General features: G+C 36.9%; 1 protein-coding gene across 5 annotated transcripts in view; it reads left to right on the top strand.

Moving 5' to 3' along the window:
• Positions 1 to 11,910, top strand: part of MAP3K1 (mitogen-activated protein kinase kinase kinase 1) — an 86,690-nt gene extending 74,780 nt beyond the window's left edge. For 4 of the 5 annotated variants that reach the window (XM_059175021.1, XM_059175026.1, XM_059175025.1 and 1 more), the window contains exons 12-20: positions 494 to 585; positions 1,052 to 1,241; positions 1,545 to 2,823; positions 3,181 to 3,333; positions 4,489 to 4,651; positions 5,871 to 6,002; positions 6,893 to 7,035; positions 7,771 to 7,902; positions 9,252 to 11,910. In XM_059175021.1, coding sequence (XP_059031004.1) covers positions 494 to 585; positions 1,052 to 1,241; positions 1,545 to 2,823; positions 3,181 to 3,333; positions 4,489 to 4,651; positions 5,871 to 6,002; positions 6,893 to 7,035; positions 7,771 to 7,902; positions 9,252 to 9,401 — 2,434 coding nt within the window. In that variant the 3' untranslated portion in view covers positions 9,402 to 11,910. The remainder of the gene's footprint in view (positions 1 to 493; positions 586 to 1,051; positions 1,242 to 1,544; positions 2,824 to 3,180; positions 3,334 to 4,488; positions 4,652 to 5,870; positions 6,003 to 6,892; positions 7,036 to 7,770; positions 7,903 to 9,251) is intronic. The other variant, XR_009353963.1, reaches the window with a different exon arrangement.
• The last annotated feature ends 2,629 nt before the right edge of the window (positions 11,911 to 14,539 follow it).

Consider the following 14,539-nt stretch of genomic DNA (forward strand, 5'->3'; position numbering starts at 1 on the left):
CCCAAATACTAAAATTAGGTTGTTTACTTGGTCCCTTCAGTGACAGAACATTATTCAAAAATACAGTAAAAAGATTTTAAGGTATTTGGAACTCACTCAGGCTAAATAAGAGAAATAAAGGTTTGGATGGGAAGGTTTTGCTTTTAATGCAAGAGATTCTTACTGAAAATTCAGAAATCAAAACAAGTATTTTTTATTTTAATGAAATAACCAAAATACGCTTTTTATCTGGTTTGCTATTTAAATCAGTACTTGCTCTTCAAGAGCCACTAGTAAAAGTTCTGTGCTTAACACAAATGAGGTAATGAAATTAACCTTAAATGATGAATATTATTATTTGTAGGAATATTATTAATGTGATTTTAGTGGTGGAAAAGCAAACACATGTGGAAGCTTTTTTCCCCACCTTTTCACATAGCATTACATTACTTTTGTCCTTTTAATGTGCATTTTATCTAAGATCCAAGTCTGATGTTGCTTCTTTCATTTGTAGTCGTACAAGTCAGCTGTCTATATCGACACTGTTGGAATTATGCAAAGGCCAAGCAGGAGAGTTGGCAGTTGGCAGAGAAATACTTAAAGCTGGTAATAACTTTTCACTTAATAATAATGTAGCAGATCTTACCATTTTCCTTCGCCGACTGTCTAATTCTGTAATCTCTGACAGGGCAGTTGTATGGATTTTGGAGTAATTGTGTAAATTGATTGAGTCAGCTAACGTTAGAAATATGAATTAATCTAAGAAATTCTTTCTTTTTTAAACGATTTATTTATCTGAGAGAGCACAGAGGGAGGGGCAGAGGGAGAGGGAGCAGACTCTCTGCTGAGCGCATTGCCAGACTTGGGGCTCAATCCTAGGACCCTGAGATGATAACCTGACTCAAACTCAAGAGTCAGCCATTTAAGCAACTGAGTTACCCAGGAAACCCCTAACAAATTTTTAAAATGAATATAATTAGAGTATTGTCCTTGAATGGTGCTATTTTGACCATGTTTTGTTTTAGATTTTAATATCACTGCTTTTCAATTATTTCTGCTTTCCTTTTCACAGGATCCATTGGTATTGGTGGTGTTGATTATGTCTTAAGTTGTATTCTTGGAAACCAAACTGAATCAAACAACTGGCAAGAACTTCTGGGCCGCCTTTGCCTTATAGACAGACTGCTCTTGGAATTTCCTGCTGAATTTTACCCTCATATTGTCAGTACTAATGTTTCACAAGCTGAGCCTGTTGATGTCAGGTAATATTTCTTCTGCAAATAAATTACTTTCTTCTTCTTTCTACTCATCCCCATCCTCCCCCCCAAGGACACATTTTAGACTCAGAAGCTAAAGAACATATATATAGGTTACTAATACCTTAATCTTTGATTGATTAAAAAAACCTCAAGTCTAGGCTATTTAATTAAAATTTAATAGATCCTTTGTTCTGAAATGACTTTTTTTCAGTGTATAAGCTTTAAACTCTAGTACCTTTCTTATTTGCAGATAGTTTGCAGTAATTTTGACTTGTCTAGTAATTGAATTTTTTTTTTTTCTTTCAGGTATAAAAAGCTGCTGTCCCTCTTAACCTTTGCTTTGCAGTCCATTGATAATTCCCACTCAATGGTTGGTAAACTCTCCCGAAGGATATATCTGAGTTCCGCAAGAATGGTTACTGCAGTCCCCCACGTATTTTCAAAACTATTAGAAATGCTGAATGTTTCCAGTTCCACTCATTTTACCAGGATGCGTCGTCGTTTGATGGCTATTGCAGATGAGGTGGAAATTGCTGAGGCCATCCAGCTAGGCGTAGGAGACGCTTTGGAGGATCGACATGACAGCTTTTTACAGGCGGCTGTCCCAACCAGTTACCCAGAAACCACAGAGAACAGCTCCCTTGAGCACACAGACCATTTAGAGAAAACTGGAAAAGGACTATGTGCTACAAAACTGAGTGCCACTTCAGAGGACATTACTGACAGACTGGGCAGCATTTCAGTAGGACTTCCCAGTTCAACAACAATGGAGCAACCAAAGCCAATGGTTCAAACAAAAGGCAGACCCCACAGTCAGTGTTTGAACACCTCTCCTTTATCTCATCATTCCCCATTAATGTTTCCACCCTTGTCAACTCCTCCTTCATCTGCCCCCTCTGCACCAACTGGCACTGGAACGGATGTCTCTAAGCATAGACCTCAGGGATTCATTCCCTGCAAAATACCTTCCGCATCTCCTCAGACACAGCGAAAATTTTCTCTACAGTTCCAGAGAAACTGTTCGGAAAACAGAGACTCAGATAAATCTTCCTCCATCTTTACTCAGTCCAGACCCCTGCCCTCTAGTAATATACACAGGCCAAAGCCATCTCGACCTTCCCCAGGTAATTCAAGTAAACAGGGAGAGGTCTCAAAGAATAGCATGACACTTGATCTGAACAGTACTGCCAAATGTGAGGACAGCTTTGGCAGCAGCAATAGCAGTAATGCTGTCATACCCAGTGATGAGACAGTGTTCACCCCAGTAGAAGAGAAATGCAGACTAGATGTCAATACAGAGCTCAACTCCAGTATTGAGGACCTTCTTGAAGCATCTATGCCTTCAAGTGATACAACAGTAACTTTTAAGTCAGAAGTTGCTGTGCTCTCCCCTGAAAAGGATGAAAATGATGATACCTACAAAGATGACGTGAATCATAATCAAAAATGCAAAGAAAAGATGGAAGCTGAAGAAGAAGAAGCTTTAGCAATTGCCATGGCAATGTCAGCGTCTCAGGATGCCCTCCCCATAGTTCCTCAACTACAAGTTGAAAATGGAGAAGATATCATCATTATTCAACAGGATGTAAGTATAGTCTTGAAGTGATTAGAGTTTCCTTGCACCAAGCTAAAAGAAACTTAACTCAGAAACGATGCTTTTCACATGAGTTAATTGTGAGAAGCAGTTTTTCACATAGAGTTATACAGCAGTTTTTTAATTGTTGCTTGACCACAAACACTACTTGCCTATTCCAAAGGCATTTCTGTAATGGTGATCCCTTCTGCATTTGACATTGGTCACCGACACTGTCCCTACAGAGGTCAACTTTATAGATGGTCTGAGAAGCCAGACCAAGCAAGACTAGTATTTTGCCAGGCTGATTTCACAAACTCTTCCTCTTTTAACCTAATAGTAAAAAGATTGCTTTCATTTAATATGTAGACACCAGAAACTCTACCAGGACATACCAAAGCAAAACAACCTTACAGAGAAGACACTGAATGGCTGAAGGGTCAGCAGATAGGCCTTGGAGCATTTTCTTCCTGTTACCAGGCTCAAGATGTGGGAACTGGAACATTAATGGCTGTTAAACAGGTAAATACCTAGTGAGCACATAAATGACTTAAATTATAGAAATGAAGCATGAGCAAATAAGAAAAATAAAGGATATGTTCCAGTGTGTATATGCTTTAGTTCTTTTTCAGACACCTAAATTTCAAAGTAAATACTGCCAAAGCACCAAAAGCATCATGGATTCTAATGGAAAGCTGAAGCATGATTTATTTTAATGAGCTGCAGAAATGTCCCCTGATAGTCTTCTTTCTTTCTTTCTTTTTAAAATTTCATATATTTATTTGGGAGCAGGGGAGGCATGAGTTGGGGGAGGGACAGAGGCAGAGGGAGAAGGAGAAGCATCCTTCTCCCCTGATGAGCAAGGAGCCTGATAGGGAACCGCTCCCAGGACCCTGAAATCATGACCCAAGCCGAAGGCAAATGCTCAACCAACTAAGCCACCCAGGTGCTCCTGAAAGTATAGTCTTAAAGCATGATTATTTAAAATGCAGCACCAAGATGGGCCTCATAGAGGTTGTTTTTGGTTGTGCTTTATTTTTTTTTAAAGATTATTTATTTATTTGACAGAGAGACGAGATCACAATCAGGCAGAGAAGCAGACAGAGGGGGAGGGGGAAGCAGGCTCCCTGCTGAGCAGAGAGCCCAATGCAGGCCTCAGTCCCAGGACCCTGGGATCATGATCTGAGCTGAAGGTGGAGGCTTAACCCACTGAGCCACCCAGTTGCCCCTGGTTGTGCTTTTTATAAACAAGAGTTATGATTTCATACTCCTTTTACCCATGTAACCTGTGCAGCAGCATCTTGGGATCTCTAGTTTACTTTTTATGAACATCCTGATCAAAAGAAGAAAATTAAAATAAAGCTTTCATTTTTAAATTATGTTGGTTCTTCTATGAATGGGCTTTTCTTATTCCATCTTTGGACAGTTTGGGAGGACTGGCTACATCCCAGTTTTTTCCCTTTTTCTGATATTTCATTGCTTCTTAAGCTAGACTCTCTTTTCTTTCTAAGAGTTTGATTTTTTTTTTAATGGAGTATCTACATATTAGCATAAATGCTAACTCCTGTTAATCTATAACTGATTTGAAATTGTCCACTTTAGATCAGATTGTTAATAAAGTTTATAAATAGAAATTCGTCAGAATTCAAAACTTTATAAACATGGTTATTGAAACAGGTGACATATGTCAGAAATACATCTTCTGAGCAAGAGGAAGTAGTGGAAGCATTAAGAGAAGAGATCAGAATGATGAGCCATTTGAATCATCCCAACATCATTAGGATGTTGGGAGCCACATGTGAGAAAAGCAATTATAATCTCTTCATCGAATGGATGGCAGGTATGTTCCTGTTTTAAATTGCCAGTAATAGCACATGAATTTAACTTTCTGGCTAATACTAAATTTAAGAAAAACAGCTTATTTTTAAAACACTTATTTTTAGTAAGTAGTTGCTTTTCTAAAAGCAAATCACCCCTAACATAATATAAACCGGAAATACTTTGTTGCAGCAAAACAAAGTGTACCGAGTAATAGTACAAAGCTCTCAAAGAGTGAGGAGAGCCAAGAGTATTGGGTTGCCCATTTTATCTTACATTTAAATATAAATAAGATATTCATTGTCTCTACCTTTCAGACTTTTTCAGTGTTCCTTTTTAAATGATTTTGTAGCACTGTTTTACAGGAATAATTTTTTAAAGACCTGCTTATGTGTAAGAGCCATATTTTTCCAGATAGCCATCATTAGTTAGACAGATTTGAGATGTTTTAATGTGACAATATAAAAATGAAATTAAGATATAACTTGGAAAAATTATTGTAGGCAAACTAGCACTGAAGCATAAAGTTGAATCTTGTCATCTACTTGAACAAATAAAAACTGAATTTTATGTAGTATCATATTGTACATACAGTAGAACAAGTAACTTGGGATATAATGAATGAACAAATGCTTTGTTTAGCATCTTAGATTTTTTTGCATCTGAAGGAGTGTGTTGCTGTTTACATATCTGTTCTTTGGTATGTTCCCTGATGTTGGTTGTAGCTGTGTAGATTGTTGTTTTTAGGTTGACTATTTTAAATACTTCTCAGTGTGAGGTTTATTGAGCTTGTGACCTGTCCCAGGTCAGAGCTAGTAAATAGTAGAGTATGAAGCTTCTTGCTGGCTCTTCTGGTCTGGCTTCTCTCTACCTTCTGCAAAATAACATGTTAGCACTCTTAAGTCTTACTAAGAAAGGTATTTTGTATATCTTGGTCAAAAAGAGAGGTGAATGGTACATTGCAGAATAGTTCCATCCAAAATTGTTAAGTTTCAAAGCTTTCTGAAATCTTGACCTTCCAAAAAACTAGGTCATGAAAGTTGGATGAAAATGTCTAATTGATAGGTTTTGAGATCCCTGGAATATATTAGTTTTAAAATCCGTTTCACTTCTGGTGCAGAGTATAAATTTAATATTTCATATTGAACATGAGGTCTGGTACAAGAATATGTAACCTAAGTGTAATAAAATTGTTTTAATTTTGGCTCGAGTTTATGATAATTATTATATTTGTCTTATAGGGGGATCTGTGGCTCATTTGCTCAGTAAATATGGAGCCTTCAAGGAATCAGTAGTTATTAATTATACTGAACAGTTACTTCGTGGCCTTTCATATCTCCATGAAAACCAGATCATTCATAGAGATGTCAAAGGTAGGTATTCTTTTAATTACTACCCACTACCAATAAATAGAAATACATGTAGTTTTATAACTTGGACCTTTGTTGATAGTTTCTACCTTGAAACTATGGGGTTTCAAGTTAGAAACTTGGGGTTGTTTCTCCTGAGTAACTCAAATCACTAGAATTAATAGAAGTGAAAGGAACCTGTGGAGTCATGTAATCTGCCTTCCTTGGAGAGACTGATTTTTCCAGTCCTACTGCTAATTGATGGCAAATCAGGTATAAAAATTTCCTGATTTCCTATCTTGGTCTCATGACCTCCTACCTCCCCAAAAGTTCCTGTTCCTGGCTTTATTTAGAATAATTGGGATGTCATGTACTTCTTTTGAGAAAAATCCTTTCAAATCTTTTGCAGTTCATCTTATTAAGAACAACGTTGGCTTTCTGACATGAATGTCTATGGCTCGTATTTGATATAACATACTCAAGTAATTTTATAACATTAATTTTTTATAAGTTAGAATTGTGAAATTCCTGTATATTTTCAGTTGGTCTAGTGAGTGTGTTTCAGTAGGACTTTGTCTTAAAATGGAAACTACACTAAAATTTTAACTTCGAGGGAAGATTTTTGATGGGAATCACTATATTAAAGGTTTTTAGCACTTTTTATTAAATGTCTGCCTTTATTTCCTTCTGCCTCGTTACTTTGATCTTCCCTCTGAGGATTTGGATTTTATTTATTTTGCACTATTGATACCTCTGTGCCTTTAGCAAGAATGAAATGAATTCAGAGAGGAGATTTTTCTGAACCCTTCCATGTCTACTTCCTTTGTTACGTCCTATTTTGTAGTATCTTACTGAGTTTCTAATTTGTTCTTTTGTTTTTAACATACAAGGTCATTTGCTATTTCTTTTGACAGGTGCCAATTTGCTAATTGACAGCACGGGTCAGAGACTGAGAATTGCAGATTTCGGAGCTGCAGCCAGGTTGGCATCAAAAGGAACTGGTGCAGGAGAGTTTCAGGGACAGTTATTGGGGACAATTGCATTTATGGCACCTGAGGTGAGAAGCAGCTTTGAGTGTGATGAAAGAAAACACCTGGAGTTCTAGGTGACAGAATTAGAGCAAATTAGTTTGCAGTGTTATTCAGTATATGCTTACAAATTAGAAACATATGGCTCTAAAAATAAGGTTTTAATTATATCCTTGATTTCAGAACCCTTAATCCTTGCCTTTCCATCTTTGTCTTGACAACATTTTAAAAGGCAGGTTGTAATAGTTTGCTTATAAGACTATTTCTAACAAAGAATTTTGGGGTGATATGTACTACTGTTTTGTAGTACACCCAAAGCACACATAATAGGAATCTCAACAGTTGGGTCTCTCCCTGTTCCAAAGGGAGGTGAGCACAGAGAAGCTGGTCTTAGTAGCAGTGGAAGAAGTGTAACTAAGCACTGCTGTTCTGAATCAGGCTTCATCTATTGTGTTCCAAACTCTTCGTGTTTACATGTGGTGATCACTTACTTTTCCTCTGGCCACTTGGTTTACTTAAGTGCACTGGGGGTGCTTGGAAATTCTGTGATACGTCTCTTTCTTTCATTATCTCAGAATTCTCCAAAATACTTTTGTGCCACATAGGAGATTAATAAGTTTATTGATGAAATAAATGAGACATCAGGGTAGTCCGTGGAGTTACCATTGTTTTGATCTGAAATTAAAAAAAGCTAGGATCTATAACTACAGAACATCTTTCTCTTTTTTTAATGAGTAATATTTCCAAATCACCTTCCATTTTAGGTACTAAGAGGTCAGCAGTATGGTAGGAGCTGTGACGTATGGAGTGTTGGCTGTGCCATTATAGAAATGGCTTGTGCTAAACCACCTTGGAATGCAGAAAAACACTCCAATCATCTTGCTTTGATATTTAAGGTAACTGATAGAAAAATTACTTCTTTCTGCTAAAATTGGCAGGAGGCAGATTTTCATGGATTCTCCTTAACTCTCAATCTCAGGTGAAAGCATATCCTCTTTGAAATAAATATGCATGTGAACATCTCCAGGAATTTATATGGTGTGGTGAATATGGGCAGCAAATACAGTCAGTCCTCATTTTTCACAATAGTAAGGCTCTATAAAGTCACTTGGAACAATGAGTTAGCAAATGATAAATCATTGTTCCTAGGTGAAATACATAAATGGATGTATCCAACTTTCAAAGGTAAGAACATAGAGCTTTTTATGTACACAATCTGCCAATTTTTAAAATCAGATTTACTCTTTGGTGTATTTTAAAAAATTATATTTGAATCAGGTACCAAATCCTATTTGTTCTACCTTTCTGACAACGCTCAAATCCACTCTGTCCATTTCCAGCAGAGAAGAGTATCATAGTTGAGATTTTTAGCTTTTGATCAGACACGTACTAGTTAAAAGCTTGGGCTCTGACATGTGCTAGTTAAAAGCTTGGGCTCTGATGGGGGATGGGGTAACTGGGTGATGGACATTGGGAAGGGTATGTATACGTTGTCATGAACACTGGATACTATATAAGACTGATGAATCACAGACATGTACCCCTGTAACAAATAATACTTCTGTGTTAATTAATTGAATTTAAGTTAAACAAAAAAAGCAGCTTGGACTCTGGAGTGATACAGACATGGTTTCAAACCACAGTCTAGCCTTTAATAGCCCTGTCACTAGGGGAATGACTAACTTAATCTACCCTGTTTTTTTGGTTGTAAAATGGGTGTAATGACAGCACCTACTTCATGGGATTATCTCTGGGCCTGAGTAAAGCAAAGTCTACTGCATTGGCACCCCAGCACCTCCCAGCTGCCATAACTGCCTCTGGTTCTTCCCATACTTAGAGACCTTCCTCCTTTGGTGCAGCTGTGTGTCTGATGTACAAAATGGGCAGGTGTGGTCTTTCTCACTTTGAATAGCTCTTTGTGCTGCATAATAGAAAATGTAGGAGAGCGAATAGTATAAATACTTTACCTACCTGTCTAACCATTTTGATGCTCTCATCCGTGTTCATTTGAGACAATAAGGGAAACGCATAGATCCATCTGCTCAGGATGTATTTGGTCAAATTCTAAAAATCCTAAAATTTGAAGGTTCTTGGAGGAAGCCTCCCATCTGGCTGGTGAGTTTTCCCATAAATTCTGTCAGAAGAAAGTCCACACACTTAAGCTTCCGTTCTGTGCACAAGATCCGTGTGTACTACAGAGTTCCGACCATGCAAGGTGTCAACATACTGGTGGTTTTTCTTATAGATTGCAAGTGCAACTACTGCTCCATCGATCCCTTCACATTTGTCTCCTGGTTTACGAGATGTGGCTCTTCGGTGTTTAGAACTTCAACCTCAGGACCGACCTCCGTCAAGAGAGCTACTGAAGCATCCAGTCTTCCGTACTACTTGGTAGCCAATTACAGACTCTGATGGAGACAGGTTGCTCAACAAGGCAAAACTTTTGTGGGGAACCACGCTGATAATCTGCTGGCCTTCATGCCACTGAACAGCTATGAACAGGACCAGTGGGGAACCCTTACCTAAGTATGTGATTGACAAATCATGATCTGTACCTAAGCTTAGTATGCAAAAGCCCACAATTTGTGCAGAAACTGTAAACCGTGCCTTTCAAAGAACTGGCCATAGGTAAACAGGAAAACAGTGAAGTTTGCATGACTAACAGAAGCGTATTTTGGGGTTTTTTTTTTTGGAGCACTTTTTCAGCAATATTAGCAGCTGAATCTATTTTAATAGCAGGATCTATTTTAATGTTTGAATTATTCTTCCATTTCATATCGTGATCACAAGCAGGGGGTTCTGCAATTCCGTTCATTTTTTTTTGTCACTGGCTCCCAATCAGTATCTGCCTCTTTTAGGTCAGAATATGCTATAAGTAGCAGTAAATATATTTTTAAACGTTGATAACTTCTTTATGAACCACAGTTGACCTTTATTTTTTAAATGCCTGGGCAATTGTGGTTCACTGTGCATTTTACTGTTGGCCCATTCATTTCGTTTTTGGATATCATGGTTCTATATTTTCATTTCACCTTCACTTTTGTTTAATATTCAGGGAAAGGTGAGTTTTTTCAAACAGAAAAAAAAAATAGAACTAGGTGTGAACTAGAGTTTATTAAATATCTTGTTATTGCAAGAGGGTATTTTTTAAAATTCAGATTTAATCTTGTTTGTTTTTAAAATTGGAATATAATAAAATACTACCTTCACTGAGTCAGTCACTGCTTTTTTCATGCAGGTTAAATATAAATTAAGTGAAAATCAACTATTCTCTGTGATGCAGCTCAAAACCAAGATCAAGATGACCTTGAAATTTGATTTTTTTAATGTATTGGTTTCTTTTATAGGAAACATCACACCTTTGAAGTCTTAACTTTGTATGTAACAATCCATCATTCATCATCCATCACCACTAATAATATTAAACTGCTATTTTCCTTCTACCATGCATTATCTCTTTACAGTAGGCCTGGCTCATAATTAAAGAAATTAACTAATAACTATCGATGAGTAATAGTGTTTTTACAAAATAAATTTTCTTGGAACTCTGAAAACATGTTCAGAAAGAAAAGTGAAATTGAATTTGACTTACACCCTAATTCTTGGTTTTTGCTCAATTATCTAATGGTTTTCATCAGAGTTGAATTCAGATGCATGGAATCCTGAAGGAAAATGGCAGCTCTTTTATCCTTTTTTTGTGACTCTTTAAATATTTAATACAACTTTTTGAGATGAGAAGTTTTAACTCTTCAGAAGCCAGTTGAATTATTGCAGAGTGAAACAGAATTGGTTATTCTCAAAGACTCAGGATAAACTAAATAAGCTATACAGAGTACATTTTAAATGTACATCACAAATTGGAAGTAAAATAAGTTACAAGATAAGTTTACAGAGATATATTGCATATAATTTTTAAAAGGCAGGTTTTTTTGGTTTGGGGTTTTTTGGGGTTTTTTTTTTTTTTTTTTTTTTTTTTTTTTTACGTGAATGTGTCTCTTAGTGAAATTTTACATTCCTTTGTTTTTGGAAGATTGGCAATATTTGAAGAGTTAAAAATAGTACCGAAATGTGAAGTTTGGTAGCTCTAAATGTGTTGTACTTGACTTCCTTTTTTTATTTTCTATCTTTTCTGTGTGTGTGACTACTTAGAACTTTCACAACCCTAATAAGATTGTTTCCAAGTTTCTCATGTGCAAGCTTTAACGGATGCACTCTTGCCATTTTATGTACTGGAAGATCATCACTGGTCAGATTAATACTGTGTCTGACAGAAATGTAAACTGTATAAACTGAGGAACCTCAGCTAATCAGTATTACTTTGTAGATCACCATGCCCACCACATTTCAAACTCAAACTGCCTCTAGATGCAAATCCATTGTTTGAGTTTGTTTGCAGTTCCCTCAGCTTGCTGGTAATTGTGGTGTTTTGTTTTTTGTTTTGTTTTGTTTTCAATGCAAATGTGATATAATATTCTTATTTTCTTTGGATCAAAGCTGGACTGAAAATTGTATTGTGTAATTATTTTTGTGTTCTTAATGTTATTTGGTACTCAAAAGTTGTAAATAATGTCTACTGCTGTTTATTCCAGGTTCTACTACCTCAGGTGTCCTATAGTTCTTCTTCTACCAAAGTTCACTTTCACAATGAAATTATATTTGCTGTGTGACTATGATTCCTAAGACTTCCAGGGCTTAAGGGCTAACTTCTATTAGCACCTTACTGTGTAAGCAAATGTTACAAAAAAAAATCTCTGGGTTAAGAAAATTTGGCTTAAATGTATCCTTTGTTATTTTAAATATATCAAGATATTTTAATTAAAATTTTTACCCCATTGAACCAATTTTATAGTATTTGTACCTATTTTGGTGTTTGTCTTTATAGTAAATAAAAGTTTTTGAACAAAGGTTGGTAATTTTATTTATTTTGCCAGCTGCCCAGTTATGTCCTTTATAGATGAAGGATCCAGACCAAGAGTATGTATTCCTCGTAGTCATCAAGTTTCTTCAGTTTCATTCAATCCAGAATCATTCCTTAGTTTTTCCTTTATGTTCATGACCTTAGTATTTTTTAAGATTACAGGTTTTTGTTTTATAGAGGTCCTCCATTGGAGTTCATCTGGTGCTTCCTCATGACTGGATTTAGCATATGCATTTGTGACAGGAATATCAGAGAGGTGATGCTATGCTCTTCTTGGTGTGTCTTTTTTTTTTTTTTTTTTTCTTTAAGATTTTATTTGAGAGTGAGCAAGAGTGGAGGGAAGGGGGAGCCACAGGAAGGGGAAGCAGCAGATTCCCTGCTGAACAGGGAGCCCAGTGCCGGCTCTTCCTGGTGTCTTATCAGGAGGCACTTCAAAGCCAATTTGTCCCAATGCTGGTGATATTAACAGTGATCATCTGAGTAGGCTTCACCACTGTAAAGTTACCATTTCCCTTTGTAGTTAATATCCAGCTTAGTACGGATGTTAAGTATTTTGTAGAGGTGATACTTTGAGATTACATAGTTTGTTCTTCATTTAACTTTCACTCTCTGCTCTTAGCCTTCTTGAATTCTGAATTATTACTCCGATAGATGCCAAATGGTGATTTTTCTAGTTCTTGCATTCTTTCTGTATTTTGTTAATAGACATTTTGCTATAAGAAGAGCTTTCTCTTCTATTTATTACTCACTTATAAGAATGGTTTTTTGGATTCCTGTACAGTGAGAGAAAATCAATTAACTGTCATCATGTATTAGCTCAAATAGTCATCCTCAGCCACTGGGTGCCTCTGAAAGCCAGCTTCTCTGTCTGCTGGCAAGCCACCTTCTTCGAACACTTCCATATTTAGAGACTCATCTTGTGTATTCTCTGTTTCAGCCCTGGGATCAGCCATTTTTCAAAGATTCCTTTGATAGAGACTAGTATTTATTTTTATTTATTTATTTATTTATTTTTAAGATTTTATCCATTCGATAGACAGATCACAAGTAGGCAGAGAGGCAGGCAGAGAGAGGGGGGGGGGGAAGCAGGCTCCCTGCTGAGCAGAGAACCCGATGTGGGGCTCGATCCCAGGACCCTGAGATCATGACCTGAGCCGAAGGCAGCGGCTTAACCCACTGAGCCACCCAGGCGCCCCGAGACTAGTATTTAAAAACATGGTGCTAAAAATACTCTTTGCTCTTGGGTATCACTTGTGTGTCACCTGATCCCAGAGTTTTTCTGTGTATGTATATTTCTGCCTATATATATTATGCCTTCCCTGCATGGGGCCCAACCCCTGCTGGACTGCCTTTGTTCCTACTTATCTGTAGGCTTTCATAGATATATGTTCCATATATATTTTTTAAAGCCATCTTACATGAATATATAAAAGTTGTATGATACATACTCTACATATAATAGCATATAGATTATATATACAATATACTTTGTTTTTTTTAGAGTACTTTCAGGTTCACAGCAAAATTTAGGAGAAGATTCAGAGATTAACCATATGCTTCCTGGTCCCATTGACTCACAGCCTCCCCAACTATCAACATCTAAGGACTTTTTGCCAAGAAGGAAAGCTCTTCCAAAAAAGTTAAGTTTTTTTTTTTTTTATCTTAAGTGAAAGTTATAACACTTTTAACACTCTACCTTATGTGGCTTGACATGTTATATACTTTCATATAAATACTACTACTGTTCCTAGCAGCACAGATTAAACTTAGTTGATTCTTTTTATATTGTATGGGAATAAAGATTCACTCACCAGAAGTATTTGTCAGGCATACCCTGGAACAGTGATTACGCTCCATTTCACAAAGGCAGAAACCAGCCAGTTGCAATCATTCTGCAATCAAGCTACACCAGGGAACTCCCTTGGCCTGCCCCACAGTTTTAGTCTTAGATTGTACCTTGTGGTTGTGTACTCATTTCTACTTTTATTCTTCATTTTTCTGCCAGTAGTCATCTCTCACAGGATCAAACTTAGTCAGAAACAAGATGAATTAAGCCTGCAAAATAGGTGATGTCTCCGATTAAGTGGTGGTTCAGACGGCATTTTCTACATCCACGTTTGTTGTAAAGACTCTGTATAATATGAAAATATGCATCTTTTTTTTTTTTAAGAGAGGAAGCAAGGGGTGCAGGGATGAGGCGCAGGCAGGAGAGAATCTTAAACAGGTTCCATGCCCAGTGTGGGCCCTGACATGGGGCTCAATCTCACAACCCTGAGATCACAACCTGAGCTGAAGTTAAGAGTCAGACACTTAACCAACTGAGTCGCCTGGTGCCCCCCTAAATGTGCATCTTTTAAATAGGCTTTAGCTATTACTGTTAAGCAGTACACTTACGTCATTTCCAGAAAATATTACCTTTGAGAACAGATTTTGCCATCTATTTAAATGGCAATAATAATTGTGTAAAAGGGCTGTATATATAGGATAGAGAGAATCTAGAAAAACGTTGGGGTATCATGCTTACCAATAAATGCCCATGTGAATTAATATAGTAATTCACTTGTTATAAAATGCATGAAATACTGATGCCACTGGGGAAAACAGTGACTAAACAG

The sequence above is a fragment of the Mustela lutreola genome, chromosome 5 (assembly GCF_030435805.1).
Source record: "Mustela lutreola isolate mMusLut2 chromosome 5, mMusLut2.pri, whole genome shotgun sequence".
Taxonomy (NCBI): domain Eukaryota; kingdom Metazoa; phylum Chordata; class Mammalia; order Carnivora; family Mustelidae; genus Mustela; species Mustela lutreola.